Here is a 20,645-nt window from a genome sequence, read left to right on the forward strand (position 1 = left end):
ATTAATTTTTGTAATGCTATTTCAGGAATTAATTCCACTGTGAGAGTCATGGATGGACCTTCAATAAAAGCTGGACGAGTAGAGGTCTTGTACAACGGAACTTGGCTTGGTATATGTAACCAACGATATAACTACGATATCACATCGACAGACATTAATCTTCTTTGTAGACATATGGGATTCAACCAAAGGTGTATACTCCTTATGTTTTGAATGTATTTGAATACAATATTTGTATTAAATAAGACCGTATCACGAATATATCCACACGTACAGTCAGCGAATGTTTGCTGCGCTATACTGATTTAGCATGTTGATATTTAACGCATGTTTAACTATTCCATGAGATAACAGAATTATTTGAACATATCACGTTATTGTTATATGGGACAATAGTATCCATTTGATTGCAGTGGCTACTTGACGACCCCAACTGCAACTCGAAGTTCAAAGGTCATTTCAAAACTCGCATGCAGCAGTTCTGTATCAGACGTATCCGATTGTCGATCTGGTTTGTGGGGTGTTGTGGATTCATGCCCACAGGCAGCAATCGTATGTAGTAAGTAAGACGTACATGTTAATATTGAAAAACCCGTTTATCCATAATTGAGCATAACAAACATTGCCTTATAAATTGTTTTAATCATAAAATTCATCGCATCTACAAAATACGTTATAACATATTCTGATAGATATGAATATATAATCAGACAGCCTTCTGTTTGGAAATAAAAACAATCCTCTTGTATTTGACGTCGTACTGTTTAAACATACACACACGTGTGGCGAACAAATCACAGATTCCCCATATATCATTTATGTAGATCACAAAGCACTTGGCGTATTGCAGATAGCAGCATCCGCCTAGTGAACGGCAGCAGCGAGAGATCTGGTCGAGTGGAGGTGCTGCATAGAGGAATGTGGGGGACCGTTTGTGCTGACGGTTTTAACGTCACAGAGGCTGATGTTGTCTGCAGAAAAGCTGGCATACGCCTTTGGTTTGCTTTAAAATATAACATTGTTGTCATGCTTATTAGTTTTCACATCAGTAAGTGTCTATGTAGTACTCAGAGATCAAAGTACACCTATTAGGCAATAACTCACGACAGCTGCGTTATGTATAATAATTTTTTCATTTTCTTCCCAGAAATAATAATACTAACACAAATTCAGACAGTAATTATTATTATCTTTTTACTTTACCAGTTTATAACCTCCGAAACATAAAATGACGGCAACACATTTAACTCTAGAGTAAGGATGAAAGTGGTGAATAGCGCTTAGATTTTCAGGAATGCGTCAGTGCTCGACGATTCCCCTTTCGGATCTGGTGCGCATGGATACCTTCTTAACAACGTTTCTTGCAAATCGAGCGAGCACGATATAGGAGAGTGTCAGAGTTCCCCTTGGAATGAAACATCTTGTGAAGACGGAAACGTAGCAACCGTTTTATGTCGAGTACTCGGTGCGTAAATATACAATGTACTATTGTTAACGTTATAATGTACTGTTGGTCACTGCATAATGAAGCTAATGTGAAATTGAAAACGAAAACGACGATACATTTTCACAATATTGCATATTTATATGTGTTTCCTTTACGTATCTCTAATCGATTTCGCGGTGAATTGTTAGAAATCAATAAACATAACAATTTGCGTGTTAAGTGGTTTTATAAGCACGACTTTCGATTATGAATATCGCACTTTGTAGACGCCTTGATGCATGCGACTGCATCCGTGACTTTTAAATAAACAGTCCAACATAAATTCCTTGTCCTGTGACCTCTTGCTACATGTAATGATTTGGATCAAGGTCAATGTCAATCTTTCTATAACTCAGACGCAGAATTAATTTTTAACGATGCTGACTTTTGATTCCATTCAAAAGTTGAAAGTTCTTGGACTTTTCATATCTCATGATAGTATTAGAACATTTCGCTTTACGCCCTAACAGAATTTCACAACTTATTTCTACATGTATTACTCTAGCAGGCATTGACTGGGCTGTTAGTTGAGTTGATGCCCTTATTTTTAGTTTAGCTTAGGTAAAGGTTTTTGATTTTATTTAGTTTATGAATGTTCGGTTCAAGACAGCATAACTTGTTTCAGTGATGAAATCAGTGTATAAGAAAAACTCTAGAGTACTGTCAAACAAGATATTGGCCATTGCTCAGTTCCCTCAGACGGTAGACGGTGCTATTATTTTCTTGATCAGTTGAACTAAAGTATTTGTTTAACAGTTGTATCACGTTACCGTGTTTTTTATATCAATGTCACCCAAACACTGGGAAAGCTAACATGTCATTCATTTCAAATTGATCCATTCAAACGTTAACTAAACTTGTATGGTTATTTTACTAAGTGAGTGTGGCTAACATACACACTCGCATTATTTATGCATCAATAAATTTGACCACGCAATTTCAATAGGTTCTTTTGGATCGACCCCTCCCAATATATTTATAACGGAATCAGTTTTGTGGTTTACATTTTAATACATGAATGCATTAGGGCGTTGGTTTATCTCTTTTTTTTAATTGTTTACGTTTCTTATTTGACATTATATCTTGTCATAATTTCGCCCTTTTATTCATGTGTCCATTATAGTGATATAAACGCACTTGTAAATGGATATCACCTTGACACAACATATCATAGGATAAGTGTCGATTTTAGATCGCGTTTTAACACGTGCACGGAACAGTATACATTTATGATCACATACTTTTTTATCGTACATTTATCCTTAAACGTTACCGTGCAGGTGGACTATTTTCGTAGCACACATAGATGTTGGGTTGTATTGAACATACACGTTCTGATTGCATGTTCTTATTTACAGAAACACCAATTCGTCTTCTGGGAGGCAAAACACCGTTTGACGGGCGGGTTGAGTTGCACTTTAAAAATGACTGGAAACCAATTTGCTATGATGGTTATAATGGAAAGAGCACAGACGTACTTTGTCGTTTGCTACAATATAATTTTTCAAGGTATTGTATATTAAGGTCATTGTTTTATTTGTTATTACGTCATGAAACAAATCTGTTCAAATGAATGGATGGTGGGTGGGGCGGGGGGGGGGGGTTAGAGCGTATTACGTATTTGTTAGTCTAATATCGGGTTAATGTTTTACTTTGCAGAGATGCAACGTACTCCTCCAACTCGTATTCTTCAAACTTCTTGCTGGAAAACCTGCGTTGCGTTGGAAATGAATCTGACATCTCTCTGTGCCCTTCCTCAGACTGGGGATACACTTCTTGCAGCAACTATGGACTCACAATCAATTGCTGTATGTTTCAGTTATCTTTGTTCTCTGTTTTGCTTTATTCGAGTTTTGCCAATTTTGGTATGTTCCTTCTTCTTACACTATATTGCCAAAAATCAAAATATTATGTACATTATGTTAATATCCAATACATGTTTGCTTATTAGATATGAAAATTTACAACAAACTATGGTTATTTCAACTCATTGCTTACAAACTTGCGAGGTGTCAGCAATAAATCTGACATCTCGCTGTGTCCTTCCTCGGACTAGGGATCCTATAGTTGCTACAACGATGCACTCACAATCTTTTGTTGTATTTTAAATAATCACTGCTTTCTGCTTTATGTGTTTTGCAAATTATAGCAGATGATTTTTAATCCTTTTATTTGCAATTTAAAATATTCTTTAACTCATTTTGCTGTTAAATTCGTGTTGTTAAATAAATATGAAAACTTGCTTTATTCTTGTACTATTTCATCATTCTTAGGATAACATGTTACTTTAATATTTTCAGTGTCCCCTATATTTCTTTATGGCGGCTCAAATTCGCATTCGGGATTTGTAAATGTGCAGAAGAACGGACGTAGTGGTTATATGTGTGCTGATAATTTAACTGCTGAGACCCAGTCTGTCATATGCAAAATGTTGTTTAATGTCACCAGGTTTGTATTTTCTTCGTTGTTGAAAACAAGACAGGTCATCTGATACTCTTAAACTGTTTCAAAAACAAAGATTTATTCGGTTATATGTATAATTGTATGCTGCATAGCAGTCATTGTTTAATTGATAAAGTACGATTTGTCTTGCAATGCGACTTTATTATCTTTACACGTAATGAATTACTGCATTACTTTATTTACATTAAAGGGATTATACATTAGTTGATCAAGCGTATTTCAAGGCTGGATTCGCGTCCGGTTCATTTGTGGACAATATCAAGTGCACGGGTATTGAGGACGATTATCAGATGTGTCCATCCTCGGACTGGTTTTCAAATTCAAAGTGCAAGAATCCGGCTTTTCTAAGATGCAGTAAGAAGCCTTAATTCTTCTTACGATAAAGTTATGTTTGTCCAGAATATGTGACGCAATATTTATGTATGTAGTGATTTGTGTATTACTTTGCGTTTAGAGAAACATTGACAAAACTCGCATCTTAATCTATGTTAGATACACCTGTTCGTCTCCGAGATGGAAGAAATATGTATACAGGAAATGTGGAGGTCTACATTAATAAGACATGGTCAAACGTATGTTTCGACCCTTCACGAAACGCTGTGAATGCAAAGATGTTCTGCAGAATGTTGGGTTACAATTACAGGTATATTTATATCTTGGAATATGTATGGCCCTACGTTGTTTAATGATAATATTGTGAATTAATAAGTAAAGTACACATTGTAATATGTTTATTTATATTTGTTTCTAAGACTAGCTCTATCGAGCAATATGACCACGCGCAACATATCAAATCTGCTACTGACCTGCGGCGGAAGTGCAGACGATATTTCCCAATGTCTAGGAATCAACGAGACAAATTGCGCTTCAATTTTGTCAATTTCGTGTCGTAAGTATTAAGTTTAGCTATGACTGTGTTCGAGTATAATTATTATCTTTGTGCTTGACCAAAGTCAGTATATATCGCAAACTGTTATTGTAATGTTTTAATAGCGACTTCGTTACAACTACAAAATGGTAGAACTAGGTACATGGGGCAAATAATAGTTCAACTCGGTGACTACGAGAGTACAGTTAACGGTTTTGATGACGAACAAACTGTAGGGACAATTTGTAGACTTCTTGGCTTCAATTTCACGAGGTAAAATTGCATTATTGTATATTACACGAGGTTTTGAATTGTGATTGTTGTTATTTATTTCATGATTCCCAAGTATTCGCTGGTTTTAATGGGATTTTGTAGAACACAGATAATGTATTGTACTTAATAGTATGCATGTATATGAAATAAAAATAGCAATCCTAACCAATACATATCGGTAAGTTTAATTTAGCATGTTTATACAAGTCAACATTGCTGCTTGAAAACTTATGTACAGTAAAAATTGTATTTAAATTAAGAAACTACCAACATTCGTCAACGGACTATCTCCGTCAGAAAACACTATACCGGTATGCACTGTTACAGAAGTTAAAGTGTTTTGGAAATGAAACTGACATTGTTGAATGTCTGGAGAGCACAGTATATTCTGAATCTACAGGAACCTACTACACGCATGGAATCAGTTGTCGTGAGTATTTATGGCCTAGTGTGTTTCATACGGTATAGATTTCTAATAAAACCAAATATACTTACCTTATAAGGCGTCATTATGTTTCCTTTGTTAAACGTATGCATCAAAATAGTAAGTTATGTTTAGTAGTGAGATAACGGCTTGTGCAGTAATCGGTCATTTTCCTATGCTACGTTTTAAGAATCCGGAATTGCAATTTGAGAGCAGTCTGTTAATGAACCTTTTATGTTCGTGTCGAGGATCATATTTAACCCATTTCAAATGTAGCTTTGGTGTATTTTTATCCTAAAACAGTTCAACTGATCATTAAATAGTATTGCAAGCATCTTAAGATAGTTACTTAATAATCTTTGGATTTGAGGTTTAGTCTCTCACTTACTGAAACATTTAATACATGTTTTGTTTCTTAAAATACAAAAGATAGTACGGGATTGTTTTTTTTTAAATATGCAACAGAGTTTCAAATTTAAAATGCGACGGTTGTATCGCGTTAAACATTATCCGTAATTGACAATAAAGTATAAATATTCTTTATTTGTTTAATAGAGACACCAATTCAGCTTGCTAAAGGCAACAGTTTTCTATCTGGAAAACTAGAAGTGAATGTTAACAAAACATGGCTTCCAGTATGCTCGGACGGCTTCAGTTCAAATGATGCGTACGTCATATGTCGAATGTTAGGACACACGCATGCCAGGTAACAATGCTATTTAATACTTATTTTTATGATTTGGTATAATATGCAAACAAATGAAACTATTCATAAAAAGTAATTCGCGTATACTTATAATAGTACGCACATAAAACACATTCGACAATTTTTCAAACAACCAGAAACGCAACAATTTCATCGGAACCAATCAACGGTACCCTCGTCGATGGCGGGTTTTCATGCAATGGGGTCGAAGATGACATTTCGCAATGTACTGGATATACTGAGAAAACATTGGTTGAATGTGGAAGCCAAATGGCGATACATATCAATTGCCGTAAGAATTTACATATTTGCACGGAAAGTAAATGCGTATCTTTAAATAAATAAAGTAAAGAGAATATGTTGCAAATAACTAATACAAAGAAGCTTTAGTATAAACATTGCACATTAAAGAATGAATGATATTTTATGATATTTTTTCAAAATATCCATTATTTTATATAGTTTTCTATATGCTGTTATATCGTCTATATCTGTCAAAATATTACATATATAATGGGTGTTTCCGTAAATTATCTTTCGATTTTTTTTGTCAAGGTCATAAATCTTTTACAGATTGCCATTTCGGCAATGTGTGAAAATGGGGATGGTGTTTAAATGTGTTAAACATATATACACACTGAATCATGCACTTACCGTTTAACGGAATAATCGAGAGCATATTCCATTTGATGTTATCGCACAAGTTAAAAAACAAAAACAAAATGGAAATGCAGAATAGCTCGTTATGGATATTGCGCATTGAACATTTTTGTGCTATATACAAATTTCGCGCACCCAATACGTATAATTATTTTTATTTCTGAATATTATACACAAAAGTGCTTTACACTTTAATCCAGTACAAACAAGTCTCCATTAGTATTTTTTTCCAAAAGAGCTTAAATATAGGAAAATACTCAAAATTCATATATAATGTTTGTAAACAAGTATTGATAAAAACATAAACAAAATACAATGTAATACATCATATTAAAGTGAGATATGCCAAATGGTATGTTTACATAGAACATTAAATTATCTAAATTGAAAAAGTATTTTTCTGTTTTCACATTAATTAATTACCACACCCACCAGTTAAAAGTGCACATTTGTATCAATTTCAATCTATATTTTTTCTTTATTGGGAAAAACTTAATTACTTAATCAGCAATCCACACATATTCTAGAAAACAAATACAATGCCTGCCGTGAGTGATATTTGGTTTGTTTTGAGCCTTTACGACAAAGTAGAAACGTACTGTAAAGTGGAAACGTTCATATATCCTCAATGCATCAACATGTACAAATATTTTGTCATAAAACTCGAATTACAGCTGATAATGAAACTGTTCTTATGCCTCACGCCATATATAATTTGCTTTAAGAAACGATGGTGCGACTTGCGGATGGTCCTTCGCTAACCAAAGGTCGAGTGGAAGTTTTCTACAATGGTACCTGGGGGCCCGTTTGTCAAGATACAACCAGCAGCTTTGTGGCAAACATTATATGCCGATCTGCAGGATTCAGATATACGTAAGTGTGTGGTTTGACAGCGATGGGAAAATAAAATAAATTATTACTGTTAAGTATAGCAAAGAACATGCTTTATCAATATGTTTCTGGTATTTTCTTAATAACTAACTGGTAACAAGAACAATAAACATACGTTTTAAGGCGTATTTAAGACGATGGAAGTACTAAATTTATGTATATATAAGCCTATGGTTATAATTCACACACTCGTAGTGTATAATTCGGAAGAATATGTTGTATACTTATTAGTTAGAATGATTTCCTCTAAATGCAAACTCTCTTTGACAATGTAGCAATAACGCTGCTTTCGAAAGAATAACGCTTAATTTGTCATTGTTTATTCAGGTAGTACTTAACAGTACCCCGGTTACTCTTAAGTATACCACATTATACCACGGGTGCGTAAAATTATATTAAAGGCACCCGGTAATACTCTAAGGTACATTTTCTTTATATTTTCCGTACCACGATTATTTAACAGTTAACTTAAGCGTACCGGGTACTTTTTAGTAGTACCTTAGTCGAAAATTACAATTCGATTTCGAATTTCTGCTGATGTGTTTGATTGATTTAGATATGGCGAGGTTCAATCCACGTTCACATACAGCAACAAGACATTTAGCAACTATACGATATCGCGGCTTATGTGTACAAGATATGAAGAAACAATAACTGAGTGTAGTTCTAATAACTGGATGACTGGTTCGTGTATTTATTCGGCTCCCCTTGAAGTTGAGTGCCGTAAGTAAATATGTATCTATCTGTCTGCCTGTCTGTTTGTCTGTCTGTCTGTCTGTCTGTTTTGTCCGTCCGTCCGTCCGTCCATCCGTCCGTCCGGACGTGCGTATGTACAGACGTACGGGACGTACCTACGTCCCATACGTACGCCCTCACGCACGAACGTACGCATGCATGCATGTATGTTTAATTTTTTGTAAGCTCGTTCGTACGTTATTTGTTTCGTACGTTCTTTTGTTCGTTCGTTTGTTGTGGGTGTGATTGCGCGGACGCGTGTGCGTATGTTCCTGTTCGCTTGTGTTGCTGCGTTCTTTCTCTGTCGTGTGAATATGTGCTTATGTGTGTGAATGCCTGTATGTATGTTTGTCTTCTATATCAGTGACCCGGACATCACTTCAAGCGGGTGTTAACAAATATTTTGGTTGGGCTCGACTTGAGTTTCAAGATCCGTACGGAACTAAGTATGGGACCATTTGTGGATCTGGATTTTTTGCCAAAGAAGCTGACGTCATATGTAATATAGTTGGTGCCCCGACAAACGGGTGAGAGTAATACTATGTTAAATATATTTTTATACAATGTGATATCAATTTACAACACGATATACGCGATTTTGCGTATTTAGTACGGTTCAACAAACTACTTCTTGTAGTAAAGAAAGCGACATTTCGTTTTAGAAATGCAACTATCTACTCAAACAACAAATTTGGAAGTCCCTCGTACAGATTTGTTATTGAACAACTGAACTGTTCTGGAAAAGAAAACGATCTTCAAGAATGTCAGTCCAAGCCTTGGTCTGAGACGTCGCATATGTGCACATCCAGTAACAAGGCTGTGGCGATTAACTGCAGTAAGTTTAATGTAAACTGATATACCCTGTCAATATCCGAGAAATGTTTTTTTTCTTTAAACAAATATGATAATAGGTACTCCCTTATTTTCGAACAAAAACGTAATTGATAGTTTGTATGATGAGAAGACTTTAAAAATCGGACATTTTTGTTCACACAAAACATTTGCTCGGTGCTTTTATATATAATTATATGAATAATTAAAATCTATAAAATTTATCATTAGACAAGTTGCCATCTTTGGACCAGACTTAAAATTGACTTACCAATGCAGATCAATACATAAAACATTTATCACTAAATAATTATCACTGCATTTCCCGCTTTGTCTGTCAAGGTTGGTAATTGGGGATTTTAACCGGTTAAACACATGAGGATCAAGATTGACCCCCAAAGCACAGCAGAGAAAACACAATTTAATAGCACACCATTGCAATTCAAAAATAAACATTTATACGAGAAAAGAAATTAATTAAATATTCCCATGGTGTATTTGATATCAAACTTGAATTTGTTTGATGCACGATGAAATGAAGAATACACTAGTTTGAGATAAATCCCTTCTTGATTACGAGATTTCAGAATCGTATAGTAAAAACACCAGATTATCGAAATGTACCTCATAATAAACCCATAAGAATTCATGTCAAACACCGGTTGCATAGTCTGGATGTACAACTACAATATTAATATTTCATCGATTTGATTTTTTTAAAATGACGAATAGTCAATTTAATATACGTTTTATAAAAATGCTCTTAATTTTGACATGCCTCTATACCTTTTTACAAAAACTTATACGAGTACCTAAAAGGTTGGACAAACAGCCTTTTCCAGTTTGTGTAAATTAACGAACAAGACTTACAAAGAATATATTATTAACGAAGAAGACTAACAAAGTAATATAGTGTTTAAAGATGTTTTCTTGTAATAATACAAATTTAAAATTATAAATTTGTAATTGCAAAACAAAATATTTGACATTCAAGTTTAAAATAAAACATAAACCTTCCTATATTGTTATCTGAATATCGTTTAAATCCGCCATTGGTATTTATGGCTTGAAGCACATAATTGATCGTAACTAAATAAATAATTGTGAGGTGATTGTCGAAATGTCTTGCATTTAACTATTTTTATGTTTTAATATTGATGATTGGTGAAAACATATTTGTTAAGCACATATATAAGAAAAACAACATATTGATTAGAAAACAAAACAGAATTACAAATTATTTAGAATTACAAAACAAGCAAGGTGCATAGCATAAAGATTTTAAGCAAGGCAGTTTTTTACGAATACATAAAAATTGTAGCCTTTGCGAGTCGCTCTTTCCACAATAAAGCAAAATACATAAGTAAAATAGTGTTTTCTACGGAGCCACGGTTACGGCTAAGAGCTGTTTCATGTTGTGCGATGAATGAAATGATAAAACCAGAGAATGATAACTAATGACTTTGCTCTGAAGTGACAATGTTTGATTCAAGCTGGATTGGAGGCAATTTTGTGTTTACAATTTGTCAATTATTTGTCAATAACTAACAACATGTACCAACATACTCGCTTGTGTACAATTCGACCATATTCATGACGTCAGAGTATATACGAAATGTTAAGACGCTAATGCAAATTTAGAAAACATTGTGTTTAATCTTAGAACTAAATCTTAGATCTAAGAGCATTAACTTAAAAGAAAATGTGTTGATTGCAGCATTCGCATTATCATTTCCAATATTGTCATATAACATAATAATCTGTATATTACAACTCATGAAATGGTATAAGGATTTTTCATCGACCTAAACCAATGTCATAAAACTCAATCGGCTGTATCCAGTGATAAGTGAGTGGTTTAGCGAACACCATCGCTTGCTTCTTCGTGCAAGTATTGTGTACTCGTGCATTCTTTTAAATCAATATGTTTGCAACGTGCCAATACAGTGTGCTGTTCACGTGAAGTTGACATTTGTTATTAATGGTTATGAAGCCCACATTGGGAAATGACTTATAAAAAGGCACTTCGCACAGAAAATATTATAAGGTTCACAAAGTTTGATGAACGGAAACATAAAATAAATCGAAAAGTGTTTACCGAACAAACATGAAACATGTTCTTAGTTCCAAACCTTTAAAGAAATTCTCGGCCCCATCTGCGTCAACGAATTAATGTAAAAACGAATGTTGCCTCTTTTGACTTAATTATTTTAGATGTTTGTGATTTTAACCTGGGACGGAGGAAGGCGGTGAATGTTGACGAAATTCTATGTAACAATTAAATAAGCTTTTGTTGATTTAGAACCTTCTTAGTCTGCATCGGATTGAAACGCGTCTTCATGATGTGAAAGACTGATCTATAGTAGTATTACATCTTACTTTCCGTTGACGTTCTTTAGAAATGAATATGCAGTCGCACATTCTGTTAAATAACGAGATTATATTTTAGGACCAAACACGCCGATCAGATTACGAGGGAACGATCCCAATAAGGGAATGGTTGAAGTCTTTTTCGACGGCGCGTGGTATCTGATGTGCGCGTACACATTCAGCTTCCGGGAAGCTGCCGTCGTTTGTAATAAACTTGGATATAAAATCGGGTATTTTATGTTTACAAACAACTTAAAAACTGATTACATGGATCAGCAATAAACAGTTGCACGTTTAGCTTAATTGAGGACATTCTCGGAATTATAATTATATAATAATAATAATAATAATATTAATAATAATAAGAATAGTAATAATAATAATTATAAATCCAAATAACGATAATAATAATAATAATAATAATAATAATAATTATAATAATAATTATAATAATAACAATAATTATATTTATCATCATTATTATTATTAATTATTAATTATTTTAATTCAAGGACACCTGATATTCGTTCTGGATTTAGTGAAAATGCTCTCATATATGATATGAACTGCCAAGGGAGCGAGACGGACATTTCTCAGTGCCAGTTTCAACGCCAAACTGGGTACACCTATTCGTGGACTCCTCAAGACTGTTGGTATCATGGTGCAACATACCGATATAATCGTGCAGGCGTTATATGTAGCAGTAAGTTCACATACGTTTTGACGTTGTTTTAACATAAGATGCACACATCCAGTTAAATAAATAGTTTTAATGCATACGTGTATATTAAAACGTGTAGTTCCTGTGTGAGCTTGATATAAATCGAACAAATAACTTATTTGAATACTTAAAAGATTGATTACCTTTACTGACTTTTATTGGGGCATGACGATAAGATCGTAAATACCAACAGATCTATTTGTTAAGTTGCATAAGAAAAGACAAATTGCGTTATCAAAGTTTTAAGAGGAATTTTTATACCACAAACACACAGTCCTGGTTATTGCATATAAGTCGAACGTAAATAGCGACTAATTAATTCAAAAGATGCACGTATACGTACCTAACAATTTGTACAATCTTTACAAATTAAATTAGGGCTTCCATATGAAGGCCCAATGTATCACGCATTTTTTAAAATATACTATGTCGTTGTTGTTTTTTTATATTGTCTGCCACAACTTAATCAATGTAGGTTATGTATATTAAACAGGACGGTCATATGTTATAGTTGTTTTTCAAAAAAAAGGTATATTCGGGATCTATCTCACATCATCTATTTTAATGGATTCCATATCAATTCAACTAAATTCCAACTTAACCAAAATAAAAAACAATTTAAAAGCAATGCTCACACTGGTTGACTGAGAGGCATTTTAATTTAGATTGTGTCTTTGGAAATGTCTTTAGGAGACAAACACATCCCTTATAATAGTATTAAATTTCTATTTGCAGATAACCGTGTAAGACTCATCAGCAACGTCAACAACTACCAGGGACGAGTGGAGTTCCAGTACTTCGGTGTTTGGGGAACTGTGTGCAACAAACACTTTGATCAAGGGGATGCGCGAGTCGTTTGCAGACTTGCTGGGATCGATAGTGCAGGGTTTGTTTAAATTTTATTAGCATCAACTTGTTTTAATTGTCCGCTTCACACATTTCCCAGTTCACAATGTTTCATTGTTAGCAAGATTTCCAAAATAAGACAATTGTGTATTTACATGCGCGGATAACTTCTCGGCAAAAAAATGAATAAATAATATTTTGTAAATAAGAAATCTTCATTTGAAACATTAACGATTATTAATTTGGAGTCTTTCTTATTAGTCAATATATTAAAATATGTCATGTTATGCTGTTGGGTTGAATGCTGGCCCTGTAGACTATCATAGTGGGTGGTTACTGTGTAATTTGTAAAAACTATAAGTTATTTTGTGTATGCTATAAATGTGTGGATATATTAGTTCGAACAACCAGGCCTAGCTGACTTTCGAAAACGTTAAAACAAAACCTCCAACACTTGATTCAATAAACAAGTTGGACGTCGTACAGTATGTCTTTTTTTCTTTTTCGACCACATATTCCGCCATCTAAGGTCACTGTCCGTCCTACATTATCCTGTATAAATTTGCGATCACATACGTAATGACAACACAGAGCTGTTGCACCTTCGTGCACAAAAAGTTAATCATCGTGCGTTCACATAAGAATGGTTAAAATTAGTCTTAAAGGATAATTTTATGTTGTTGCATTTTTGGCCGATATTAATTCTATTTTATTACCCGTATCGTTGCAGGAATTAGTTATCGTTCAAATTAATAAAAAAATCGAACGTTTGGTTTTGTAATCATGATTTTATATGGAGACTTCTTGTATCATATTTATTTGATTCCCTCTGTTCCTTCTGCGAAGATAAATACTGATCTGTTAAAATCTGATAACTTCCGTAATAGCGAAGCTGTAGGTTTTAACAAAATTGCCTCTTAAGTCAGTTCTGTACAACAGGACTATAAAGCACGAATTAATTAAATAAAACAACAACTCAAATAAAACATACAAACCATTAAAATGACTACCATACCGAAAATATTGAAACTTGACATAAGATCGACGACTCGGTAGCGGTTCGATTAAAAACATTCGGCCCAAACTTACCATAAGTTATTGTCTCAATGTGTAGCTGTAATATGAAAGAAAATATAAAAAGATACATTAGACAACAATGTCATTTCTTCTTTCTAAACACAAAATTGTTGTTTTGCATTCCGTACACGAAAACCATCAAATTCTATTGAAAACATGTGTTTAATCAACAACTGACATGTGGATGATTAACTTCTCAACATGCAAATTTAGTTTGATTTTTTATGTATGTTTGGTAAGTTTCAAATAAACTTTCTGTGTAGGTTCTTTGCGTAACACATATTTATTACAGAAACTTCACGATTTACACAAATGTTTCCAAGTTTGGACAAGGGTCAGGTACCCTGATTGTAGAAGACCTTCACTGCAACGGAACTGAATCAGATATCGACGAATGTGCCTCGTATCCGTGGAAGGCAAATTCTGCACACACCCCTTGCAATTCGCATTCCTTAGATGTCGGAGTTAACTGTAGTAAGAACTTAGTTGTTTGGGTTTGTGACATTTGCTTTGTAATGATGAGCTTCCATGCACTATAATTATTACACACTAAATCCTATTGTGCGACAGCACTTCTATTTGTAGCCGTTATATACTTATAGGACCTGTTACTCCAATGCGCCTAGTAGGTGGAACCAACTATTCTGGAAGAGTTGAAATTGAGTATGAAGGCGTTTGGGGCACGATCTGTGACAGAGGTTTCGATATAAATGATGCAAAAGTCATTTGCAGAATGAAAGGATTCAATACCGAGTAAATATTTTCCTATTTGTATTATCTTTAAAACGTCGTCGTTTTTTAAAATTAAAATGTCCGTTTTTAATAAAGAGCATTTTTTTCAAATTTGCAATATGAAGTTTGTTAAAAATACTGTTAAAAACTACATGGTTGATTTGTCATTTTCAGGAGTATTGAAATACGTTTAAACGGATTTTACGGAAACGGGAATGGCAGAATATTTATTTCGGATCTCTTATGTACTGGCGATGAACCAGACATTTCCGAATGTAACGTGGGTCTTCGATGGAAAAATACAAATACCCTTTGCACTAACACCAACGACGTAGCCGTCCAATGCAGTATGTATAACGTAAATGTGTATTTTTTACTAACGGGAGATAACTTAATATAATAATTATTGATTCGCGGTTTGTCTCACAGACACACCCGTACGAGTACGAGATGGTCTAACATTCTATTCCGGAATCGCCGAGGTTTATATCTTTGGTGGATGGCGACGAATATGTAAAGACAATTTTACCATACAAGATGCACTTACACTGTGTACTCTGGCCGGGAAAAGAGATAATTATAATGGGTAAGTATAAATCTTATTCAATATGTTTTGATTATGGCTAAATACCACAACTATTATTGTTCGATATAACCGCAATAAATATTGTAGGAACGTGACGATTCATAACCAGGATTTCGTCAACATGCCGTTTGAATATACGCCTATTGGAGATTTTGGATGCAACAGCAATGAAGAGGATCTTTATGAATGCGGTTCGGGTCAGTGGGTGAAGTCATCAACGGCGTGCCCAAGCGGAGAAAACGTTGCTCTAAATTGTCGTAAGTTTCATGAAAGTTATATGCTGAGCAACTATGTAGTTAGATACGTCTGTGCTTGAAGCACTTATCGATATCACTAAGTCTCGCTTATGTTTTCAGTTTGATGTTGTTATTTTTACGGCGTTTTGTTAAAATCCTGGAGTCGTAGGTCATGTTATCATGGTTTATGCCACAATGGCATCCAATAAATGTAAACTGTTAAAACAGGCTTTCCCGTTAGAATCAAATATAAAACAAATATATGTAATACTATGTACATGTACTGTGTCATTCATATCAGTCAAATAAAATCAGCAACTAATAGTTTCTTTTGAAATGGTGCATTATTATTAACAAAAGTTATGTGCGAGATTGAGAAGATGAAGATCTAGATACACTAGTCGGTATGTTAAATATAATTTTACTTCGATGATTGTTGTTCGTGATATATATTATTCATAATGGCGTTACTTGTTTGGAATTTATTGGAATATGCATGGGTTTGCAGGTGCTCAAACACCGGTTCGATTGATGGAAGGGCTACAAGAAGCAGCAGACATAGTGCAAAAACCGATAAAAGGAAGAGTTGAAGTGCAGTACAGACGATACGACCAAGAGCTGCAAAAGTATCGCGATGACCACTGGGGGACAATATGTGATGATGAGTTTGGTGATGACGATGCATTGGTTCTTTGTTCTATGATGGGATACTCTGTTGGGTTAGTTTCTATCTCGTTCTTTATTAAAGTATCTAATTTCTGAATTACGATCGGATAAATTACACGACAAGTGATTACAAGTTGCTGTTTATTCTACAGTATTGTGTAAGTATTATCACAAGTTGACACCCACAATTATTGTTGTGGAAAAGTATTGACTATTTGTATTAAATATTTATTTTATATGAAACAGGAAGGTATATCGACCACACGAAGCTTACGCTTTGTTTGGAAATGAAACAATAATCCTGGACGACTTGCAATGTCTCGGAGTTGAAGAAGATGTGTCCGAGTGCAAAGCACGAGAGTGGGGTACCCATGACTGCTTACATGACGAAAACGTTGCAATTTACTGCAGTGAGCATTTATTGCATAATACTTTTATTAGAAAATTGCTTATTGCTTTCATAAAATAGCAATCATATATAACAACATTGTATTATTAAAGGTCCATCCCAAATATCCGTTTAAATAGGACCGAACATATTATTTGTTATGATGATGATTTTCAGACTACCAGGAAAATATTGATCCGTGTGACAAAGAAAACTACAAGAGGCTTCCAAATTTAGAACTGCGATTAGTAAATTACAAAACAACTTCCAAACCTATAAACGATAACAAATTGTCGCTAAACTGGTACTTTGTTGGAAACAACACGTTGCCTGACAAAGAACCGCCTTTTAACCGATGTGCTACTGTGTTTCCGGTGTACAGCACGGGTAATATATGAATCCTTTTTAACATATTTCGGTAAATGCGGTCAACGTTATGGGCCATATCATAAATATGCAAACGTGTATCCACGAACTTCTACTGAATGTTACCTTTGATTGACACATAATTATTTGTTGGAAAATAAAATTCTGGAGACATTTAGAGATGCATTTTTCAATCACAAGTCTTTAATATAAAACAAATATTAAAATCAATAAAAACAACAAAAACAGAACGACATTAAACGCAGAATAATTACTATATCTAGGGTCACCGCCTGGAAATAGTTCAATCCAAAGAATGGGTGGGGAATGTCAAACCGGCTGAAAGACATGCCTAACCTCCCCTTTCTTAATTAAAGCACAAGCATATATTTGTTCTATGATTTGTTTTATATTCACCCGTTATTTTATCCCCCAGATCCGATTCCTGTGCTTGGTGCTGGGGTTAAATCACTGAAAGCTGAACAAACTGGAAATTCAAGTATCACTTACGATATCCAAGCCAAGAATTGCGGGAGTTACTTTGTGTACAGATTAGGGCCAACAAAAACGAAGGACAGCGGTTATTGCTTTGGTAGTAAACATGAATGCAAATTGATATTGTTTCATTTCCATAAAATGATAGATAAACATTTTACTGTATTATTATCATCAGTAAACTTACCAAAATATTAAATTAAAATGTTCTTCATCTGACCTTATGCTTTACTGACACAGCATGTTACAATATACCGTAATAATAGGACTGGGCTTGTCGGAATTCACTGCTTTTTTAGCGACACGCTATTGTTTCAATTAGTATTTACAATTGCATTGACATTGTGAGTGATACTTATTTATGATTTTATATGTTTTTATTAACGCTTTTCATGAACATATTTCAGGTATAGGCTCAGAAAGTAAGTCGCTTTTTTATGGTTTTATACCTGATACGATGTATTTAATGTGTTATTGGTATAATTGTAGTAAAACACCCGATAACATAGCGTACATACTTAACTCTTCTTATATGTCACTTGAGCACTACGATCTATAATTGAAAGTTTGGAAAATGTTGATCTGTGGTCGTTAAAAAAATCAAACTGCACCTTTCCTGAACAGCTCATCAGAATTTGACGATACCTAACAGGGATGTTTCTTTGGTGGTCCTCGTTAATAATTATTCGAATAATTTGGTCGAGGCGCCAGAAAACAATTATAAAAATGTCTATTCTCCTTTCCATATGGGGAAGAGGTTTAAAAATTGGTATGAAACATCCTATTCTGGTATTCTATAAAAGTAGTTTTAGATAAGTTCCTGTGCATAAACCTCACTCTGCACCGGGGGTTTTCAGTTTTATATAGACTTATATTGTGAATATATAACAGTCCGTTCAAGAAGTCCTCTACTAAGTTTAAAGAGTAATAACAGGCCAACCCCGGGTTCACATGTTTTTCGTTGACTTTCTTTATGGAAAATTTTGAACAACGAAGCTCAAGGTTTTCATATTACGGTATATAACACATTTTGCTTAAATAATATTATTGAGGACAAAACTGGACCCGCCACGGACTTTATCGGTTTTAAATGGATTATATATATATATATATATATATATATATATATATATATATATATATATATATATATATATATATATATTCAAATAATGCCCAAGTGATGAAGACTTATCATGCGCTAGGGTTTACATTTATGATATGAACATTTTTACATATTCTATAAAACAAGACATAGTGTCTTAATCATGGCACTGGCATTACAACTTGCCAAGACCATGATTTGTAGACTTGTTTACAACAACATCTTAGAAAATATGTAAGTATAGAATAACAAGGCCCAGAGATGTAACTATTGAGAGGTACCTTCGTATAGTATACTTCTGCTAAGCTTGTTTATGGCCTCTCGAAAGTATACCCGTGAGCTATAGTTTCTTAGCTGAGCGTCATATAATCCTTGTAATCTCCTTGTTGGTAAAATATTTTAATGTTTTAATACTTTGAATATACACTATTATCATTTACTTCATGGAAGACAATCTGTAAGTTGTAATATAATTATGTTAACAACTCAATTTATTTCATAGGCATTAAAGTATGTTCAATTGTTCATCTGCTTATATATTAATTAACTTCAGTACCCCCACCAGCGTTTGTTGCCAGGAGCGTTATCACGGTGCTTGAGAATAATAGTAACTCGGTTTGGTTCAGATGCAAATTCGACCCAGATGCAGAACACAATCTAACTTATCAAGTTCAATGGCATGTTTCCGGAAATTCAGAGCATATTTTAACAAAACAGTACTGTCAAAACACAAACATGCATCCTTGCTTTCTTCCTGAGAAAGAATTTGCTGATATGCATGTTGGCATGGGAACGAACGTACGTTATTTGTAAACGTTTAAATAACATTAATAGCACATCCCTTTTATACCTTGCTTATTTTTTTAACTATAGTTATTGACATTATTCGTGAATTGAATACAAAAGTTGTCTTCATTAAATTCTTTTGACATTTGCATAAACTATTTGAAGGTATCATGCGCTGTTCGTGCGTTCAATGAAGCGGGTGGGCAACCAGGGCAGTTATCGGTGTTCTCGGAAACATATTTTGTGGGTATCAAGCTCCTAACACCGTACGTCTCCGTTCGAAGAGGTGAAATAAAGTCGATTGAATTACAGTTCACCGTTCCGATTTTCTGTAGGAACGAACTTGGATGCAAAGCCACGCTTGATTACTTTACTCCAGATTACGGCACGAACTGTCCAGGTAAAAGGGTATTTTATGCAAGATATAAATGCCTCGTTATTCGGATACTGATACTTTCAAAAAAATAACGTAAATGCCACTTATTCTTTGTTTGAGATTAGCATCAATACACACATCCGACAGAACAAACCTCACGCACGACACAAGGCAACAGTTGTGAATCGGTCAGTTAACGATGTATGGATTTCGCCTATACATATTCTGATAAGATTCACTGTTTTTCTTTTAACTTTAATACAACTGGATGATTACTGATTCAATGATGTCTTTGAATTCATTATTCCGAACTTGTTTTATTTAGATGTAGAGGGAGACTTTCCATCCGGATGTTCTCAAACAGTCGGGGCGCAACCGCTAGGCAAAATATTAAACGTTGATGTTGGTGCAGCCGAAACTGGCCAATACGGAGTTGCCGGAAAGTTCACGCTTTTCTTACAAATGCACAAAAATGAAAACGTTGCATTTTTGTATGTGCCGTATAAACTGCCAGCAATTGAGGTGAATACATATATTAAGGGACACCGATTATAAATA

At 34.3% G+C, this 20,645-nt stretch overlaps 1 protein-coding gene across 3 annotated transcripts in view; it reads left to right on the forward strand.

Moving 5' to 3' along the window:
- Positions 1 to 20,645, forward strand: part of LOC127868846 (uncharacterized) — a 179,708-nt gene that overhangs the window by 10,136 nt on the left and 148,927 nt on the right. For all 3 annotated transcript variants that reach the window (XM_052410937.1, XM_052410936.1, XM_052410938.1), the window contains exons 13-46: positions 26 to 191; positions 414 to 559; positions 851 to 998; positions 1,293 to 1,465; positions 2,845 to 2,995; positions 3,146 to 3,294; positions 3,787 to 3,934; positions 4,140 to 4,303; positions 4,442 to 4,592; positions 4,702 to 4,838; positions 4,943 to 5,090; positions 5,351 to 5,520; positions 6,070 to 6,220; positions 6,358 to 6,512; positions 7,606 to 7,753; positions 8,328 to 8,494; positions 8,871 to 9,033; positions 9,169 to 9,341; positions 11,787 to 11,937; positions 12,220 to 12,410; positions 13,164 to 13,314; positions 14,644 to 14,825; positions 14,954 to 15,104; positions 15,258 to 15,430; positions 15,513 to 15,669; positions 15,757 to 15,926; positions 16,414 to 16,624; positions 16,818 to 16,981; positions 17,137 to 17,346; positions 17,762 to 17,917; positions 18,228 to 18,242; positions 19,479 to 19,723; positions 19,877 to 20,111; positions 20,413 to 20,609. In XM_052410937.1, coding sequence (XP_052266897.1) covers positions 26 to 191; positions 414 to 559; positions 851 to 998; positions 1,293 to 1,465; positions 2,845 to 2,995; positions 3,146 to 3,294; positions 3,787 to 3,934; positions 4,140 to 4,303; positions 4,442 to 4,592; positions 4,702 to 4,838; positions 4,943 to 5,090; positions 5,351 to 5,520; positions 6,070 to 6,220; positions 6,358 to 6,512; positions 7,606 to 7,753; positions 8,328 to 8,494; positions 8,871 to 9,033; positions 9,169 to 9,341; positions 11,787 to 11,937; positions 12,220 to 12,410; positions 13,164 to 13,314; positions 14,644 to 14,825; positions 14,954 to 15,104; positions 15,258 to 15,430; positions 15,513 to 15,669; positions 15,757 to 15,926; positions 16,414 to 16,624; positions 16,818 to 16,981; positions 17,137 to 17,346; positions 17,762 to 17,917; positions 18,228 to 18,242; positions 19,479 to 19,723; positions 19,877 to 20,111; positions 20,413 to 20,609 — 5,567 coding nt within the window. The remainder of the gene's footprint in view (positions 1 to 25; positions 192 to 413; positions 560 to 850; positions 999 to 1,292; positions 1,466 to 2,844; positions 2,996 to 3,145; positions 3,295 to 3,786; positions 3,935 to 4,139; positions 4,304 to 4,441; positions 4,593 to 4,701; positions 4,839 to 4,942; positions 5,091 to 5,350; positions 5,521 to 6,069; positions 6,221 to 6,357; positions 6,513 to 7,605; positions 7,754 to 8,327; positions 8,495 to 8,870; positions 9,034 to 9,168; positions 9,342 to 11,786; positions 11,938 to 12,219; positions 12,411 to 13,163; positions 13,315 to 14,643; positions 14,826 to 14,953; positions 15,105 to 15,257; positions 15,431 to 15,512; positions 15,670 to 15,756; positions 15,927 to 16,413; positions 16,625 to 16,817; positions 16,982 to 17,136; positions 17,347 to 17,761; positions 17,918 to 18,227; positions 18,243 to 19,478; positions 19,724 to 19,876; positions 20,112 to 20,412; positions 20,610 to 20,645) is intronic.

This window comes from Dreissena polymorpha, chromosome 2, assembly GCF_020536995.1.
Source record: "Dreissena polymorpha isolate Duluth1 chromosome 2, UMN_Dpol_1.0, whole genome shotgun sequence".
Lineage (NCBI taxonomy): Eukaryota > Metazoa > Mollusca > Bivalvia > Myida > Dreissenidae > Dreissena > Dreissena polymorpha.